Here is an 18,902-nt window from a genome sequence, read left to right as displayed (position 1 = left end):
CACACAAGCTAAATTACCATTACACTGTTGTTGATGACTCTGAAAGCCCACTATCCCGCCTTTTGTACCTTTTGAGACTGAAAATAATGCCAATATTATCACACGAATGGGGCCCATTATTCCTATAGTAAGGTTTTGCATGAACTTTTCAGGAAAACAAGGACCAAAGAGTCTGCAAAAGGATGTTAATAGGCAGATAGGATATCTATCAAGTTATAATACCAATGCTAAAGTGTATTGACATACAGGGCCAAGGAGTACTTCCTTGGTGTGTGGTGCAGCCGAGGGCCAGTCCCTCAGCATGAAATCATATAACAAATTTTGTACTATATGTGAATGTGTTTAGGTGCATTTTGCTTGTCGGACGCGTCAGCTACTGGTGATTTCTTCAGCCGGCTGGCGTGTAGCCACTGATCCTGATATTAGCACAACGTTTTGGGTCACTGCGATCACAGTTGTTGGAGGTCCGTACGCAGCTTCACCAACTTTCCGAGGGTTCAATGATTTGACCAAAACAGTGTCACCTGGAATAAATGGATGAGTAGGCTTGTCTGCGGGAAGAGGGAGAGCGCAAGAGACATTACCATGCATGCTGTTAAATTTCTCAATCAACATTTGGTGTTGATTGAGAATCACGTCCATGTCACTTGAATGAGAAACACCTAGGTTACCTCTGACCCATTGGATGGTAAATGGTCTACCAAAAATGACCTCGGATGGTGACAATTTGTTGGTGACACTGGGCGTCATTCTGATCTCACACAACTCCGCTGGCAGTACATCTACCCCCTTCTTTCCTGTTTCCATCATAGCCTTTGTTAACCTTTCTTTCATGGTACGATTCATTCTCTCAACAATGCCAGACAACTGAGGATGATAAGGGATGTGAAACTTCCAGTCAATAGTTAGGTAGGTGCATAGTTTCTGAGTTACCTTGGAAATGAAACAGGATCCCTGATCTGAATCCGTTACCTGAGGCACACTGTACCTCAGTATTATCTCCTTGGCTAGGATTTTAACCACAGTGCGGGCATCTTCCTTAGAACAAGAAAATTCCTCAGTCCACTTGGAAAACCTGTCTACAATCACCAGCAGGTTCAACTGACCACAAGGTGGCATGTGAGTAAAGTCTATCTGTAGACACTGAAAAGGATATTCAGGAGCCGGCAAGGCATCATGTTTGGCTTATGTTTTACCCTGCTTACTTCTAGCACAGGTTAAGCAGCTATCTAGGAGGAGTTTTACAGTTTTACATGTTTCCGGTAAACAAAACTGTTTTTGAATGTTAGCCGTCACCCCCCTTTGTGCGACATGTGAAATCCCAAGAAAATGACGCACAAGAAATGGCAAAAAAGATTTAGGAAGGGCGATACGCCCCTCCGGGTCACAGATCAGACCATCTTAATCAGGCCTACATCCTTGATCAGCCCAGTGAGAGCAGTCCTATCGTGTGCCCTGAGCTTGTAAGAAAAGCAGATCGATATCAGTCGGTACCAAACAATGAGAAAACATGGAGACAGCTTCACATGTCGATGATACAGCGTATGGGCATGAGGGGGCATTAACAGCTGCCCAACATGCAACCTCGTCAGCTAAGGCATTGCCAGATGCCGTGTCAGATCCAGAGGCTGTGTCATGACCCCTGACCTTTACGACAGCCAGCCGAGCTAGTAGTGTACATGCAGACAAATGTGCAGACACTAGTCATGAATTAGCAATGGGCTTACCGTCTGAGGTGCGGAACCCCCTGGAGTGCCAAATCTTACCGAAGTCATGAGCAACTCCAAACGCATAACAGGAATCAGTATAGATGGTTGCAACCTGATCCTGGAATAGATGACAGGCCCTGGTCAACACCATCAGTTCAGCTACTTGAGCAGACCTGTACGGGAGAGAGTAACCTACCAAATGAGGTTGGGCAGAAAGCAGACAGAATAACCACAGGAAAATTTGGAGTCAGATGGTTTAAGACATGAGCCATCTGCAAAAATGTGATAGCCACCTTCAAGCGGTATGCTAGAGAGATCAGAGCGCATGCTCGAGGACTCAAGGATAGCCTCCATGCAGTCGTGGGGCACAGAGTCATCAGAATGATCTAGCGATGTCAAAAGCGATCGCAACAGATTAGCAGGTGAACTCGTCATATGTGATTTAATGGCAGAGGATGGCCTCATAGCCCGAACGCCGCTGTGCCATGTGCTGTGTTTGAATGTTATTCATAATATTAATAACTTGATGTGAAGTGGGATGAGACGGTGCCAATTTCTCTGCATCAGTGACCAGCAGGGCTGAGGCAGCCAGAGCGCATAAGCAGGCTGGCATGCCTTGAACGACTGAATCAAAAGTTTTGGAAAGGTAGGCCACAGAGCGATTACTGCCACCGTGCTCCTGGGCCAGGACGCCCACGGCTGTGGAGCCGTTTTCAGAAACGTAAAGGTGGAAGGGCAGATTATTGTTTGGTAGGCCAAGTGCTGGAGCAGAGCACAAGGCTGATTTCAGAGTCCTAAATGAGTGATACATGGCCTCAGTCCAGACCAACGTATCAGGACAGTCTTTTCCACAACCCTGCCTGTGGACTTTATCATGAAAGGAACAATCAGGCACCCATTGGCAGCAGTAGTTAATCAGACCCAGGAAACTCAGCATGGCTTGTTTTGTGCTGGGCAGAGGGATGTCACGTATGACTGCCCGATGGTCACCTGAGAAGCGGCGTTCACCACCGGACAGCAGGAACCCCAGATACATGACAGCTTGCACCACTGGAGCTTAGATGGTGAAACCTTAAACCCACATAATGCCGGATGTTTCAGTAGTGAGCGGGACCCCATCACACAGTGCTCCTGCATTGTTGATGACAAGAGGATGTCATCTACGTAACTGATAACAACACATTCCTCTGGAGGGACACAGGACACCAACGTGTCTCTTACAACAGCGGAGAACACAGCCAGTGAGTCCAGGAAGCCCAGCGCCACGTGTATTGCCTACCCTGAAATGTAAATGCGAAAAGTGGTCGGCTGTCCGGGTGGTACAGAGAAAAAGGCAGAGCAAAAATCCACAACTGTAAAATAGTGATGGTGTGCAGGAATAGCGGTTAGAATGGAAGACATATCAGGCACCAGCGGGGCTATAGGAGCTACTATGTCAATAATGCGCCTGAGACGTAAATCTCCATCCCTTGCCACCCGGTTTCCACACCGGGTTTACAGGTGTGTTGTAGAGTGAGAAGTGGGAATGATTTGGCCTTGGGCGAGCAGTGAGTCAATGATAGGTGACAGACCTGCTGCTTTTTCAGGAGATAGTGGATACTGTTTACAGTAAACAGAGGTACCGTGCTCGAGTCGAGCCTTATAGGGAGGACAATCTATAAACCCCACATCGTTATTATGGGTGGCCCACAGTGATATAGGGATGTCTTCTAGCTCAGGAAGTATAGAGTGGTCTGCTGGCACTTAAACCTGCAAACTGGTTCGGATCAGTGTCCGTGAGGGTCTCAACCTGTGGGCACCCCTATTGATTAGATGGCGGTGGGAAAGCTGGGGCAACCTGCCAATTACCAGGATATTGAAATCTGTCCTTGGGCTGCTGACTCTTTCCATCATCATTCTTTGACTATGACTTATCCCACCGTTTCTTACGGCATTCATGAGCAAAATGACCCTTTTTTGGAAATAGTGGCACTCCAAGTTCTTCTTAAACTGGGTGCTAGCCACGGCACGGACTGGTTTCTGTATTGTAATGGGAAGGGCACCCGCAGCCTCTAATTCGCGCACCCTAGAAGCAAACTCAGTTACACCGCAGAGTTTTTGCATGTTGAGGATTCATATTTTGCAGACAAGTTGATACGAACAGGTTCCTGTCTGACTCCGAGGTTGATCCAAGGCCTGTCTGCTCAGTCCAGGCCCTAGTAAAACGGGAGACAAACACTGAGCACAGTTCATCAGGGCCATACCTGCAGTTGGTTGCCACATAAATGTTTCTCCGAGAGGCCTGTAGTTTAATTAGGAATTCCCTCTGTTCCTGATAAAAGGTGTCAACGTTAGTGTGCTGTGCCCAGTAATAAACATTGGCTCCATCGCATTTCGAATTTGGGAGGGTGTCGTTACTAAACAACAGTGACTTAATGCCATTAATCAGCTCCTCCTCAATAAACCTGTGCTTTAAACAATGCATCAGAATGGTCCTGAAATCAGGTCCTGTTAATTGAGCATATTTGGTGCATCCCTTTAAAGCATCCACAAATGCATGAACATTAGTTGGATCAGGTAAACTTAAAAAATATTTTTAATATCAGTCATGCTAGGAGGCATAACTTTACACAGTTTCTCAGCCAGCATCATGAATGGAGCAGAAACGTTCAGGGGGGCTGGAGCCATGCCCTGAAGTCTCACCCTGCTGTAGAGAGGCGAGGTTAGGATGGAGGGCGGGTGTGGGCTTACTGTCAGCTCCTCCTCCAGAAGCCCCCCTCTCAGCTTCCTGATTCAGCTCAGACATGTCTGTGGCATTTGGCACAGAAACATCTGCCTGAGCAGGAGCCTGTCTTATCAGTGCATGCTTCACAAGCAGAGGAGGGGATCCTTTCAGCTGTGTGGCAGCAAAAACAGCTATTTCAGACCCAGGCGTCTTATTGGGTTTTATCCCCTGCACCTTGTCCGACACCGGCTTGGCCTTACTCCAGTCCTGCCAAGAATTCTTCATATACTGAAAATCCCAGCTAGGGTCCCCATATCCCTCATAAACAAACATAGCACTGACCGCTATATACTCCCTTTCAAACGAGCCTTTACATGGATAGCGTCTAAACCCAGCACATTCAGTCCAACCAGCCAATCAATGAATGTACGGATCACAATGTGAGCCCAAACCACACCGAAACATCCAATACTTTGGGGTTTCCCCCTTTTTTGGGTTTTACATAACTAACACCGGAACATATGGGTCACCCAGCAAAATAACAACCAGTATACAACTATACAAAGAGCGCTCAAATAGGTACAGAGGAGGGAGGGTTCACCAATAAACAGTAAATTGCATTTCAATAAGTCTCAGGCAGGATAACAAATCTTTACACAGTGTACACAAAATTCAGCTCGTGCCAATAAATGAGTTTTCTTCCACCTTTTCAACAGGCAGGATAACAAATACAAAATTCAGCTCTTGCCAAAAGATGAGACTTCTTCCACCTTTTCAACAGGCAGGATAACAAGTACAAAATTCCACATTCAGCTCGTACTAACGGACGAGACTTCATCCACCTTATTTGAGACAAAAATACACCTAAACTAAATTTAAACTAAATTTAAGCACAGAGATACTGAGCAGAAAGAAGACACATTAAACACTAGGGTGTCACTTACCTGCGCAGTATCCCACTTCTGACCCAAACTGTTAGAAACTGGTTCAAAGTGATCAGTCGTTCAGGTTCGATCTCCAGAGATTATAGCACAGAGATTATATGTATCCTATATCTACTATCTAAATCTACAGGATGATTGGGGGGGTGAGGCATGTTCTAAGGGTCTACGTATAAAGGAAAGAGACAAGGTTAGTAAAGATTAGATGTTCTCTGCATGAACGAGCCATGAGCTGTTCCTGTTCCCACCATGAGCCACTCCTGTGCTTAGAGAGAGACGGAGAGAGAGAAAGGGAGGGATAAAGGAGACAAGAAGAGGGAACAGATGACCTCGGGCGACCAGCTCGCGGTCAAGCTGCCATGCCATGGCTGATGGGTGGATGAAGATAAATTCAGATAAAACAGAATTTCTACATATTGGCCTGAAGTCCAAAATTTCAAGTTTTAAACGGTTTGGACCTTGGTGCACTTTTTGACTCCTCACTCTCTTTTGAACTCCACATCAAGTCACTGGTCAAAAACACCCTTTTTCACCTCTGTAACATTGCTAGGCTTTGGCCCATGCTCTCCATACAAGACACTGAGACCCTGGTTCATGTCCTCGTCACCACCCATCTGTCATGGAACAATCTTCTCCCACGAGTCACGTGGTTTGGCCCGCCACGTGCAGTGGGAGGGTCTTGTTTGTTTGTTTATTGTATTTGTAACCACACCTGCACAAACCTGCACCTGGTTAGTGTTTTGTCTTTGTGTATTTACACTCCCTTCAGTGTGTGCAGCGCGGTCGGTCGTTGCCTTTATTCATGTCGTTTACGTGCTTGTTCAAGTTCACAGCGTTAATGTTAAACGTATTCGTGTCTGTTTTCACTGTCAGTGCCCGTGTTTGTGTTCATCGTTTACGTTATATATGAGAGCCTTTGTCTTCCGTCGACAGAGTCTGTGCGTCCTGCTCCTCGCCCTTGACTACTGAAAGTCACTCTTCGCTGGCATCCCAAACACAACCATCCGCTCACTTCAATATGTCCAAAACTCAGCGGCAAGAATCCTCCTTCGTATAAGGAAATCGGCCCACATCACCCCTAGTCTACATCAGTTACACTGGCTCACCATCCCTGAACGCATTCAGTTTAAAATAATAACATAAAACATAACTTCTCTTCCTATTCATATTTGTTAATTAATGTGTTGATTGTGTCAATTAATGTCTTTTTTTCTCTCCATATTTGTCATTGTAAAGTGACCTTGAGTCTATGAAAGGTGGCATATAAATTAAACTTTATTATTATTGTTATTATTTTTATTTTATTTTTAAAAATTTTATTATTATAAATGTAATGAAGTCCCACACTGGAAAATGTTCACGCAGGCTGTTCACGCTGGCTGTAGCAGGTTACTGCCCACCACTGCCACCACCAAATGGACATGTTATACCAGCAACGTGTCTGACTTTGGTAAAGGAGGTCGGCGGCTTAAATCCTGATCAGGGTGTGTCCAGTGTGGTCCCTTTGGCAGGCAATAAACCTGAGACCATGCATCAAGCTCAGCATTAGAGCTGGCAGAAAAGGGCTATAGAGATAGATGTGGCAAACCTGAGTCATAGCAACATCAGGAAAAAAGAACAAGAAACCCTTGAGAAATACCCAGTGTTGAAGGCCAGAAAAGGATGGGCCCTTGTTTCCTCTCAAGGTTTCATGCTCTAGAGAGTTTTTCCTTGCCGATGTCACACTTGGCTTGCTCACAGGGGGTCCAAGACATGTGTAAAGCTGCTTGTTTTTTTTTTTGTTTTTTTTACAGCTGTTGTATAAGGGCTATATAAATCAATTTGACTTTGATTTTGACTTTAAATAAAGATATAGAAAAAATGAAGGGTGAAGGCTGTAAACTGTGAACACAGGAACTGTGGTTCCTGTGCTAATTGGATCACTAGGGGCTGTAACCTCCCAAACTGGGAGAGTGGCTCCAACAGATGCCAGGAACACCATCCAGAAGAGTGCAGTCCTGAGAAGAGAAAAAGTGTACAAAGTACAAAGTACACTAGATGTGAGGTCATGCTGTCCTTCTCTTCAAAAAGAACACTAATAGTTGAAATTGTTTTTCTTCTTGCACACCAATTGTTTGTTTAACATAGACAGTTTCATTTCAACACTGCTCACACCACCCACATTATATTACGTATAACACAATATATCAATAGTGTGAGCAGGAATTATTGGGAGGGGGGGCATATACCCTGCCCTCGCCCTCGCCTCCACCCCACTCCATCCACCCAAAAACTACACACATGGACATGTATCTTACCCAGTGACACACTAATGTAAGTATGTCCCTAGTGGGAGTGTCTGGCCTATTGGAAGCCTTCTACTTACTGACATTGTACCATTAAATAGATAAATAATTTAGGTGTTAATTTAACACAGGGGATTTGTATGCAGGGCTGTGGATTGAATATTGACAAGTGTTCAAGGGTTAACTCCTCTTATACAGCACCAGCCGTTCTATCAAGCCGACAGTCTCTCTTCTGTCTTCAGACTCCTTTCACCAGCATGACTGCTCTCTTTTTAACTTCCACTCAGAAGTAAGTTTGTATGAATGTCTACAATACACAATGTTTCTTAGTTCAATTTTTAAATATTAGTTCAGTTTTTAAATACTAGTTGTGCCATTTGGATCAATTTCAAATATTATTTTACTAAAGTGACAGTGAAATGACTTTTGTACATTTACATTTATAGCATTTAACTGGCACTTTTTATCCATAGCGACTTACAATTATAAACAATTTGCTATGCAAATATATTTCTAAAGGTGCTATTGACATTAAATTGTCACCCATCCAATCCACACATGCAAAGAAATCAAACCACAGATGTCCATAAATTAAGTTATGTGTAATAATGAGAAATGACACGCTTGTTGAAATTGATTTAATAATAAATTAAAGCTTGTTGGTGATGACAGCTTCAAGACGCCTCCTGTATGGCATCCAAGGAGTTCAATTTTGGTCTCATCTGACCAGACTCTATTCTCCCAGTATTTCACATGCTTGTCTAAATGTTGTTGAGCAAACTTTAAACACGCTTCAACATGCTTTTTCTTCAGCAATGGAGTCTTGCGTGGTGAGCGTGCATACAGGCCATGGAGGTTGAGTGCATTACTTATTGTTTTCTTTGAAACAATTGTACCTGCTGATTCCAGGTCTTTCTGTAGCTCTCCAGAGGTGGTCCTTTGCTCTTGGACAACTCTTCTGGTAATTCTTTTCACTCCTCTGTCTGAAATCTTGCGGGGAGCCCCTGGTCGTGGCCAGATTATGGTGAAATGATATTCTTTCCTAGAGAAGAGGGGGAGGAAACCGTTGATCCTGAATAAGCTGTTTGGATCAATTTCATATATTATTTTACTAAAGTGACAGTGAAATGAGGTAGTGTGCAGCCTTGTTGCTTCCACAGCTATGTTCGCATATCTCCACGCACACATTGATTCTCTGATGGATGCTCTCCTGAAGAGCTTTGCCTTTTGTACAGTAGCTGCATTCAGGGCTGTCCAGTGCACTGTAATATCTGTGGTGTGCTGATCAGTTTGTTTTCTTGTCCCTTGTAGAAGTATCATGGACCTGAAGGACTACTTTAGAAGGATTGGGTTCAGTGGCCGGTATGAGAAACCTGACCTGGCCACGCTCTCCACCGTACACAAGCTGCATGTGCTGAGCATTCCCTTCGAAAATCTCAGCATCCACTGTGGAGAGAAGATCACTATGGACCTGCAGGTCATCTATGACAAAATTGTTCGCAGCCACCGTGGAGGATGGTGCTGTGAGAACAACTTCCTCTTCTCCTGGGTTCTGAGAGAGATGGGCTACAAATACACTACACTGAGCTCCAAGGTCTTCGATACATTTAACAATGACTTCGACGACATGGATTCACATTTCATCAACATGATCGAGATCGATGGCAAGCTGTACATCGCTGATGTGGGTTTTGGCACATGGGGTCAACTCTGGCACCCAATAGAAATGATCGCAGGCAAGGACCAACCTCAGCCTCCAGGGGTGTTCCGCCTACTTAACGACGATGAGCGGTGGACCCTGGAAAAAACGGGGAGGAAACCGCTGATCCTGAACGAGGCCTTCGCCAACTGCAGCCTTGCCAACCAACACCTGAAGAAGACCGTGTACAGCTTCACTTTAACGCCACGCAGCCATGACTATTTTCTGAAGAAAGCCGAACACCTACAGACCAGTCCTGAGTCTTTGTACACCAAAAAATCCATCTGTTCCTTACAGCTTGCCACAGGCTTCAGAGCTTTGATTGGTTGGACCTACATTGAGGTCAAATTCAACTCTGAAGATGATGTGGACCTCACTGATATAAAGGACATACCAGATAGTGAGGTAGAGATTGTACTAAGGGAAAAGTTTAATGTTACTTTGCTAAATAAACTAACACCTAAAAACAAGAAAATATAGGAAATGATTAGGGCATGTATTGTGTGTTGTGCTTATTTTTTAAAAATCAAATATTCCTAAACATTCTAAAATTACCGATCCACATTTAACTAATTTATATATTGTACTTGATTGCATATTAAGAGGATAATGCACAATTGCATATTATTTTATTTTCTTGGCTATTTGAAGTGTCTTCGTCTAACCATAGCAAAGAGTATGATTTATATTTTACTAAAAAGAGAAAAATAGAGTACTTTGTTAATTTGAATCTTCCTAATCTGTACAAATAAAGCTTCACAATGGTGTTGAAGACCTTGCATGTCAGTTGTTTGCAATTGATTTGATTCTGCCATGACAGAATCATGCCACACAGCTGAACAGCCCTGGTTCAGACTACATTCATTCAATTAACCATAATTATATATATATATATATATATATATATATATATATATATATATATATATATATATATACTCAAACAAATCTCCTGTGTTAAATTAAGGACAACATTAAATGCTTTATTCTCCAGTGTTGACTTGCAGTATGTAATTCTGGCATGGTGTACAAAAGTCATGAAGACAAGTCATCCTGTCCTCTTCAAAAGGACCACTAAAGTTGTTCTTCATTTTGGTATTTCCACATCATTGTAAACTTCCTAACTGACTAATATTTAGAGTGCAGACAAACTGACAGAAAGGGTATGAGGAAATATTTTCTGCCAATAAAATACAAGGTATGTTTAACAAGCACAGTGACCTAGGTTTCATTTCAGCTTGGGGGCGGGGGGCGGGGGGTGGGGGGTGGGCATTTTTGGGAGAAGGAATTTGGGGGGGGGGGGCAAACTAGTGAACTAAGGCACACTGCTGTTCCTCACTAGTGATACATATGATCCATTCAGCGTTTTCTACAACGGCTGGTTATGTTTAATTGAATATCCGTGCAGAACTGCGTCAACTCTTCGCTTGGCGCCCATTACTTTCCTAGAATCGCTTCATGTATAAAACATTTGCGCTACACAAGATGTGTTTCTTGCGTGTTTGCGCTGATGCACCAAAGACTTGACTTAATATGGACTGTTAATGTGTGAGGACGGTGATTTGCGCCTTTTTCTATAATTCTCTAATTTACCGCAGGGTGTCGTCAATTCACGCTCTTTAATAAATGTTACGTATGGGACTACGCATGGATCGATTCCACCGTACATATACGCCCAATTTTCCGCCAAGAATTTCTTAATAAGTATTAGTTTATATGCCGGAGGTTCACAATTTTTTTGTTGTTGTTATAAATGAGGCCCAAATAGAGCTAAATGACATTAGCCCACAGGCGAACATAGATTACTAAAGCAGTAGAAAACTAATATTTCTGAGTTACCGTAACATTCAACGCAGGCAACAGTACAGACGTAATTACAATATGATAAACTGGGCCTATAATTCCTTAATAACAAGGCGTCTGTGCGTGTACCACAGCAGAAAGCCTATTCAGATATTTGATCTCTACCAAACACCACCACCCAGAGGTGGGTAGAGTAGCCTAAAACCACTCAAGTAAAAGTACTGTTGCTTTTGTGATATAACCTGGGTATTACGATGGTATTACCACAGGAAGAGGGACAGGTTTTTTTTAATTTACCCCATTATATTCGTCAGCGTTCCTTCCAATATGTGTTAAAATAATGTTTACATTTTGTACATTTTGCCACAACCTGTCAAGTGTGAGAGGGTTGGTGAAATCCTTAAAGATGATCACCAAGTGCCGACACTTTGTTTCAGTAAATTAGACAACTGGAGCGTAACCGACACAATGAACATGCACATTTTCCTGAGCGGGACTCAAATGACATTTATGAAAAGTAGGTTGCAATATATCATTTTCTTTAAGGCTCACCTATCTCCTTATTGGAGTCCCATCTTGATCCTGCCCCTCAGCCTAAGACCCTGACCCCCAAGGTGGAGGCGTCCATGTATTTTTTTTTGGGGGGGGGGGGGGTGGCTCTATGTACCCACTTTGGGCCCTCAAGGCCCAGTAGTCCTGCCCCATGGAACATGTGGGGAGGACTAGGGGCCTGAAGGACTACACAGGGGCTTCACTTTCTCAGTGTTCCCCTATGCTACAGGCTCCAAGCCCTGGCAGGGAACACAACAGCCCGTTTCCAGGCCTCGGTACGCTCGGGGACATACACACCGCGTCCAGTGTGCTTGGTGACACACACACATCGCGTCCAGTGTGCTCGAGGACATACACATCGTGTCCAGCGTGCTCGGGGATGCACAGACCGTGTCCGGCGTGCTCGGGGAAGCACAGACCGTGTCCGGCGTACTCGGGGACACTCAGGCCGCGTCTGATGTGCTGCAGGACACACCATCAGCAGCAGCCACACCCCCAGACCTGATGCTGATTGATGCTGTGTCCCTAGACCCATCACCTGCCACAGCTATGCATCCGGACCCCGCGTGGAACATCTTCTGGACCTCCCGTACCCACTGTAGTGGAAGGAAGCATTTCGAGCTCAAACAAGCTGGTAGACTGGGTATGAGGCGATCTGTTAAACCAATGAAATACAAGGTATTTGTTTTACATGTACAGTGACCTAGGCCACGTCCCCTCATTCCCCCCCAAAAACTGGCCTATTGGAAGCCTTCTACTTACTGACGTTGCACCATCAAATAAATAAATATATGAATAAATAAAAAATACATTTATATATATACATATATATATATATATATATATATATATATATATATATATATATATATATATATATATATATATATATATATATATATTGAATGGGTTTAGTTTTATTTGGGTTTAGTTTTATTTGGGGGATTTGCATGCAGGGCTGTGGATTGTACATTAACGATTGCTAAGTGTTCAAGAATTAACTCCTCTAATACCGCACCAGCCATTCAGTCCCATCTGTCATGGAACGCTCCCGCTAGCCACGTGGTTTGGCCAGCCACGTGTAGTGGGAGGAGCTGTTTGTGGCCACACCTGCACTGTGTATGTTTAAATGTATTTAAACCCGTGTCAAAGTGTTGGTCATTGTGGATGTAACGTGTTAATGTAAGATTAATGGTATTTCAGTCATTATTAAACGTGTGCGTGTTCATCGTGTTTGTTTAATGTCAACCATGTTCATATTCTGCGTTTGTAATACGTGTGACTGCCGTTATGGTTTTGCGTAAATAAATGTTCGTCCACGTCACTGAAGTCTGCGCCTCCTGCCCCCCCCCCCGCCCTTCGCCACTCGGGCCACCAAAAGTTACACCGCCCACATTCTTACTTAAACAGCATGACTGCTCTCTCTCTAACTTTCTCTCAAAAGTAAGTTTGTGTGAATGTCTAAAATACGATGTGTTTCTTAGTTCACTACTTATGCTGTTTGGATCAATTTCATATATTATTTTACTAAAGTGACAGTGAAATGAGGTAGTGTGCAGCCTTGTTGCTTCCACAGCTATGTTTGCATATCTCCACGCACACATTGATTCTCTGATGGATGCTCTTCTGAAGAGCTTTGCCTTTTGTACAGTAGCTGCATTCAGGGCTGTCCAATACACTGTAATATCTGTGGTGTGCTGATCAGTTTGTTTTCTTGTCCCTTGTAGAAGTATCATGGATCTGAAGGACTACTTTAGAAGGATTGGGTTCAGTGGCCGGTATGAGAAACCTGACCTGGCCACGCTCTCCACCGTACACAAGCTGCATGTGCTGAGCATTCCCTTTGAAAATCTCAGCATCCACTGTGGAGAGAAGATCACTATGGACCTGCAGGTCATTTATGACAAAATTGTTCGCAGCCACCGTGGAGGATGGTGCTGTGAGAACAACTTCCTCTTCTCCTGGGTTCTGAGAGAGATGGGCTACAAATACACTACACTGAGCTCCAAGGTCTTCGATACATTTAACAATGACTTCGACGACATGGATTCACATTTCATCAACATGATCGAGATCGATGGCAAGCTGTACATCGCTGATGTGGGTTTTGGCACGTGGGGTCAACTCTGGCACCCGATAGAAATGATCGCAGGCAAGGACCAACCTCAGCCTCCAGGGGTGTTCCGCCTACTTAACGACGATGAGCGGTGGACCCTGGAAAAAACGGGGAGGAAACCGCTGATCCTGAACGAGGCCTTCGCCAACTGCAGCCTTGCCAACCAACACCTGAAGAAGACCGTGTACAGCTTCACTTTAACGCCACGCAGCCATGACTATTTTCTGAAGAAAGCCGACCACCTACAGACCAGTCCTGAGTCTTTGTACACCAAAAAATCCATCTGTTCCTTACAGCTTGCCACAGGCTTCAGAGCTTTGATTGGTTGGACCTACATTGAGGTCAAATTCAACTCTGAAGATGATGTGGACATCACTGATATAAAGGACATACCAGATGGTGAGGTAGAGATTGTACTAAGGGAAAAGTTTAATGTTACTTTGCTAAATAAATTAACACCTAAAAACAAGAAAATATAGGAAATGATTAGGGCATGTATTGTGTGTTGTGCTTATTTTTTAAAAATCAAATATTCCTAAACAGTCTAAAATTAACAATCCACATTTAACTAATTTATGTATTGTACTTGATTGCATATTAAGAGGATAATGCACAATTGCATATTATTTTATTTTCTTGGCTATTTGAAGTGTCTTCGTCTAACCATAGCAAAGAGTATGATTTATATTTTACTAAAAAGAGAAAAATAGAGTACTTTGTTAATTTGTTGAATCTTCCTAATCTGTACAAATAAAGGTTCACAATGGTGTTGAAGACCTTGCATGTCAGTTGTTTGTATTTGATTTGATTCTGTCATGACAGAATCATGCCACACAGCTGAACTCTGAGGTTAGCCCTCACTCCTCCTGTGAAGGGTGATGGGGAGAACAAACTGGTTCCTTGGACCGATAGCCCTGGTTCAGACAAGGTGAACATTACATTCATTCAATTAACCATAATATATATATATATATATATATATATATATATATATATATATATATATATATATATATATATATATATACTCAATTAAGGACAACATTAAATGCTTTATTCTCCAGTGTTGACTTGCAGTATGTAATTCTGGCATGGTGTACAAAAGTCATGAAGACAAGTCATCCTGTCCTCTTCAAAAGGACCACTAAAGTTGTTCTTCATTTTGGTATTTCCACATCATTTCAAATTTCCTAACTGCCTAATATTTAGAGTGCAGACAAACTGACAGAAGGAGTATAAGGAAATCTTTTGTACCAATAAAATACAAGGTATGTGTTTAACAAGTACAGTGACCTAGGTTTCATTTCAGCTTTGGGGGGCATTACTCACACCACTCAGCCTAACATATATGAGTATTGTGAGCAATGGTTGGAACACTGTTCACATCACACAACACATTATATGAGTTGTGTGAGAAGGAATTTTTTTTTGGGGGGGGGGGGCACGTTCCCTTACACCCCCCCCCCCCCAAAAAAAACCCCAAAAACAAACAAACAAAAAAAGCCATACACATATGGACATGCATGTTACCCAGTGACATGCTGTAGCAATATTCATCTGAGAAAAGCAACTCCCAGTTGACTCCAGGGGGATGAATGGGTGTCTGTCCAGGTGTTCTGGTGGACGGAGCACACGGAGATTAAAGAACTGGCCTGTTGGAAGCCTTCTACTTACTGACATTGTACCATCAAATAAATAAATAACTCAATAAATGAAGCCTATAGTACTGAATGTGTTTAGTTTTATTTGGGTCCAGCTCAAATAAGCCTGATAGGATATCATTTAACATGGGGGATTTGTATGCAGGGCTGTGGATTGAATATTAACGACTGCTAGGTGTTCAAAGGTTAACTCCTCTAATACCGCAGCATGTCATGGAGCGCTCCCGCGAGTCACGTGAAACGGCCACCCCCTCCGTAAGCACACGCACCTGCATGGGGTTAATCGTTACGTGTTTTGTCTATTTAAACCCCAGTTAATGTGGTCCTCAGTGTGGGACATTGTAGCGGTAGTAAGCGGTGTAATGTCTTGTAGAATTACTGTTGCTTAGCGTTTAGCATCGTTATTAATGCAATACTGGTCACCGTTAATGTTTTGTGTGAGTGCCATCGTTGTCTTGTGTGTTTTGTCATTAAACGTCTCAACGTCGAGGGGATGTGAGCGTCCTGTTCCTGTCCACACTCTGGCGGACGGATAACGGCCCTTCAGTCCCGCCCACATTTTTACTTCCGTTTTCAGACTCCTTTCAACAGCATGACTGCGCTCTCTCTCTAACTTCCTCTCAAAAGTAAGTTTGTGTGAATGTCTACAATACGATGTGTTTCTTAGTTCCATTTTTAAATACTACTTATGCTGTTTGGATCAATTTCATATATTATTTTACTAAAGTGACAGTGAAATGAGGTAGTGTGCAGCCTTGTTGCTTCCACAGCTATGTTCGCATATCTCCACGCACACATTGATTCTCTGATGGATGCTCTTCTGAAGAGCTTTGCCTTTTGTACAGTAGCTGCATTCAGGGCTGTCCAGTGCACTGTAATATCTGTGGTGTGCTGATCAGTTTATCTTGTCCCTTGTAGAAGTATTATGGATCTAAAGGACTACTTTAGAAGGATTGGGTTCAGTGGCCTGTATGAGAAACCTGACCTGGCCACGCTCTCCACCGTACACAAGCTGCATGTGCTGAGCATTCCCTTCGAAAATCTCAGCATCCACTGTGGAGAGAGGATCACTATGGACCTGCAGGTCATCTATGACAAAATTGTTCGCAGCCACCGTGGAGGATGGTGCAGTGAGAACAACTTCCTCTTCTCCTGGGTTCTGAGAGAGATGGGCTACAAATACACTACACTGAGCTCCAAGGTCTTCAACTTGCTTAAGAATGAATTCAACCCAATAGACTCACATCTCATCAATCTGGTTGAGATTGACGGCAAGCCTTACATTTCTGATGTGAGTTTTGGTGTGTGGGGCCAACTCTGGCACCCAATAGAAATGATCGCAGGCAAAGACCAACCGCAGCCTCCAGGGGTGTTCCGCCTACTGAATGACGGTGAGAGGTGGACCCTGGAGAAGACGGGGAGGAATCCGCTGATCCTGAACGAGGCCTTCACCAACTGCAGCCTTGTCAACAAGTGCCTGACGAAGACCATGTACAGCTTCACGTTAACGCCGCGCAGGCATGACTATTTTCTGGAGACAGTTGAATACCTGCAGACCAATCCTGAGTCTATGTTCACCAAGAAATCCATCTGTTCCTTACAGTGTCCCACAGGCTTCAGAGCTTTGATTGGTTGGACCTACTGTGAGGTCACATTCAAGCCTGAAGATGATGTGGACCTCATTGATATGAAGGACATACCAGATGGTGAGGTGGAGATTGTACTAAGGGAAAAGTTTAATATTACTTTACTAAATAAACTGACACCTAAAAACCAGATAGCTGCCTACAATATATAGGAAATAAGAGTGGGTTACATATGCTGGTGATATGAAGGACATACCAGATGGTGAGATTAAAGGAAAGGTTTAACACTACTTTGGAAATTAATGGGGTTTATATGTGGTGTTGTGCTTATTTTTTTTAATCAGCTATTTCTAGCTAATCTAAACTGGAAGTTTAGTCAATTGTACTTAATTTGTATTAACTGCATAATATGCAACTACATTTTCTTTTCTTTGCGATGCATTTTTCAGTCTAACCATTACAGTTTTGTCAAGTACATAGTCATACATGGTAGAGCTCGTGCTCTGTCTGAGCTGAGGGGATACAGTACATGTATAATATAAATATGTATATACAAAATGTACAGTTACCAGTTGTTTTACTTTTTAACACACAGAAAAAAATGGGCTGCTTTGGTAATTTGTCTATTGAATCTCCATAATCCGTACAAACAAAATGTTACAATGGTGTTGGAAAAAAAACGCATTTTGTATTTGACTTTATGAAACAGGATCGCCCTCTCGTGGTGCCTTTTTAAGGTTGCCTGTATAATGAAAACAGGAAATGCGAACATAAAACTGCTACAAACTGCTGCTATGTTTGTAAATGTAAAGGCGACTTCGACTTTGACGTTTTGGCTCCTGCAATAAACACTAAACTGCTCTGCTTTGGTAGATTGGAAACATTATTATATATTTAGTGTTTAAACTATGTCACCATTATAATGCAGCATAAAATGAAGTTATTGGCGGGAAATTGGGCCTATATGTACGGTGGATTCGATCCATGCATAGTCCCATATGTAACATTTATTAACGAGCGTGAATTGACACCCTGCGGTAAAATAGAGAATTATAGAAAAAGGCGCAAATCACCGTCCTCACACATTAACAGTCCATATTAAGTCAAGTCTTTGGTGCATCAGCGCAAACACGCAAGAAACACATCTTGTGTAGCGCAAATGTTTTATACATGAAGCAATTCTAGGAAAGTAATGGGCGTCAAGCGAAGAGTTGACGCAGTTCTGCACGGATATTCAATTAAACATAACCAGCCGTTGTAGAAAACGCCGACTCTATTATATCTATGACTGGTGAGGAACAGCGGAAACTGGTGACACTGGCATGTTACTGGTCTAAATGGAGGCAAATGTGTTTGCAGGTTGCCTTAATAAATACCAGTTTATATGCCGGAGGTTCACAATTTTATTGTTGTTGTTATAAATGAGGCCCAAATAGAGCTAAATGTTATTAGCCCACAGGGGAACATAGATTACTAAAGCAGTAGAAAACTAACGTTTCTGAGTTATCATAACATTTAACGCAGTCATCAGTACAGAAGTAATTACAATATGATATACTGGGCCTATAATTCCTTAACAACAAGGTGTCTGTGCGTGTACCTCCTCCGGACCGCCCGTACCCACTTTAGTGGAAGGAAGCATTTAGAGCTCAAACAAGCTGGTAGATTGGGTATGAGACGATCTGTTAAACCAATGAAATACTATGTATTTGTTTAACATGTACAGTGACGTAGGTTTCATTTCAGCTTTGGGGGGGGGGGGGGGGGCGGCATTCCTCATACCACGCAGAATAACATATATGAGTAGTGTGTGCAGGAACTTTTGGGCAGGGGGCCACGTCCCCTC

At 43.1% G+C, this 18,902-nt stretch overlaps 3 protein-coding genes across 3 annotated transcripts; all 3 read left to right on the top strand.

Moving 5' to 3' along the window:
- Positions 1 to 7,824: 7,824 nt before the first annotated feature.
- Positions 7,825 to 10,206, top strand: LOC118240456 (arylamine N-acetyltransferase, pineal gland isozyme NAT-3-like). The gene is made up of 2 exons (XM_035521064.2): positions 7,825 to 7,928; positions 8,951 to 10,206. Exons 1-2 carry the CDS (start codon positions 7,897 to 7,899, stop codon positions 9,816 to 9,818), a joined length of 900 nt encoding a protein of 299 aa, XP_035376957.2. The 5' UTR covers positions 7,825 to 7,896; the 3' UTR covers positions 9,819 to 10,206.
- Positions 10,207 to 13,109: 2,903 nt separating this feature from the next.
- On the top strand, positions 13,110 to 14,567 carry LOC113576722 (arylamine N-acetyltransferase, pineal gland isozyme NAT-10-like). The gene is made up of 2 exons (XM_081706306.1): positions 13,110 to 13,136; positions 13,421 to 14,567. The coding sequence occupies exon 2, from the start codon at positions 13,428 to 13,430 to the stop codon at positions 14,286 to 14,288; it is 861 nt and encodes a 286-aa protein (XP_081562432.1). The 5' UTR covers positions 13,110 to 13,136; positions 13,421 to 13,427; the 3' UTR covers positions 14,289 to 14,567.
- A 754-nt stretch (positions 14,568 to 15,321) lies between these two features.
- On the top strand, positions 15,322 to 17,917 carry LOC113576721 (arylamine N-acetyltransferase, pineal gland isozyme NAT-10-like). The gene is made up of 2 exons (XM_027008965.3): positions 15,322 to 16,096; positions 16,389 to 17,917. The coding sequence occupies exon 2, from the start codon at positions 16,396 to 16,398 to the stop codon at positions 17,266 to 17,268; it is 873 nt and encodes a 290-aa protein (XP_026864766.2). The 5' UTR covers positions 15,322 to 16,096; positions 16,389 to 16,395; the 3' UTR covers positions 17,269 to 17,917.
- Positions 17,918 to 18,902: the final 985 nt, after the last annotated feature.

This window comes from Electrophorus electricus, chromosome 23 (assembly GCF_041902795.1).
Source record: "Electrophorus electricus isolate QZ-2024a chromosome 23, ASM4190279v1, whole genome shotgun sequence".
In the NCBI taxonomy this organism is placed as follows: domain Eukaryota; kingdom Metazoa; phylum Chordata; class Actinopteri; order Gymnotiformes; family Gymnotidae; genus Electrophorus; species Electrophorus electricus.
The sequence above is the reverse complement of the archived record's forward strand: the minus strand, read 5'-3'. Positions and strand labels throughout refer to the sequence as shown.

Excerpts from the sequence above, each read along its gene's own strand:
- LOC113576721 (XM_027008965.3), top strand. The coding sequence starts at position 16,396 with ATGGATCTAAAGGACTACTTTAGAAGGATTGGGTTCAGTGGCCTGTAT.
- LOC118240456 (XM_035521064.2), top strand. The coding sequence starts at position 7,897 with ATGACTGCTCTCTTTTTAACTTCCACTCAGAA. Across the intron at positions 7,929-8,950 it reads TTTTTAACTTCCACTCAGAA|AAGTATCATGGACCTGAAGG; the intron begins GTAAGTTTGTAT and ends TGTCCCTTGTAG.
- LOC113576722 (XM_081706306.1), top strand. The coding sequence starts at position 13,428 with ATGGATCTGAAGGACTACTTTAGAAGGATTGGGTTCAGTGGCCGGTAT.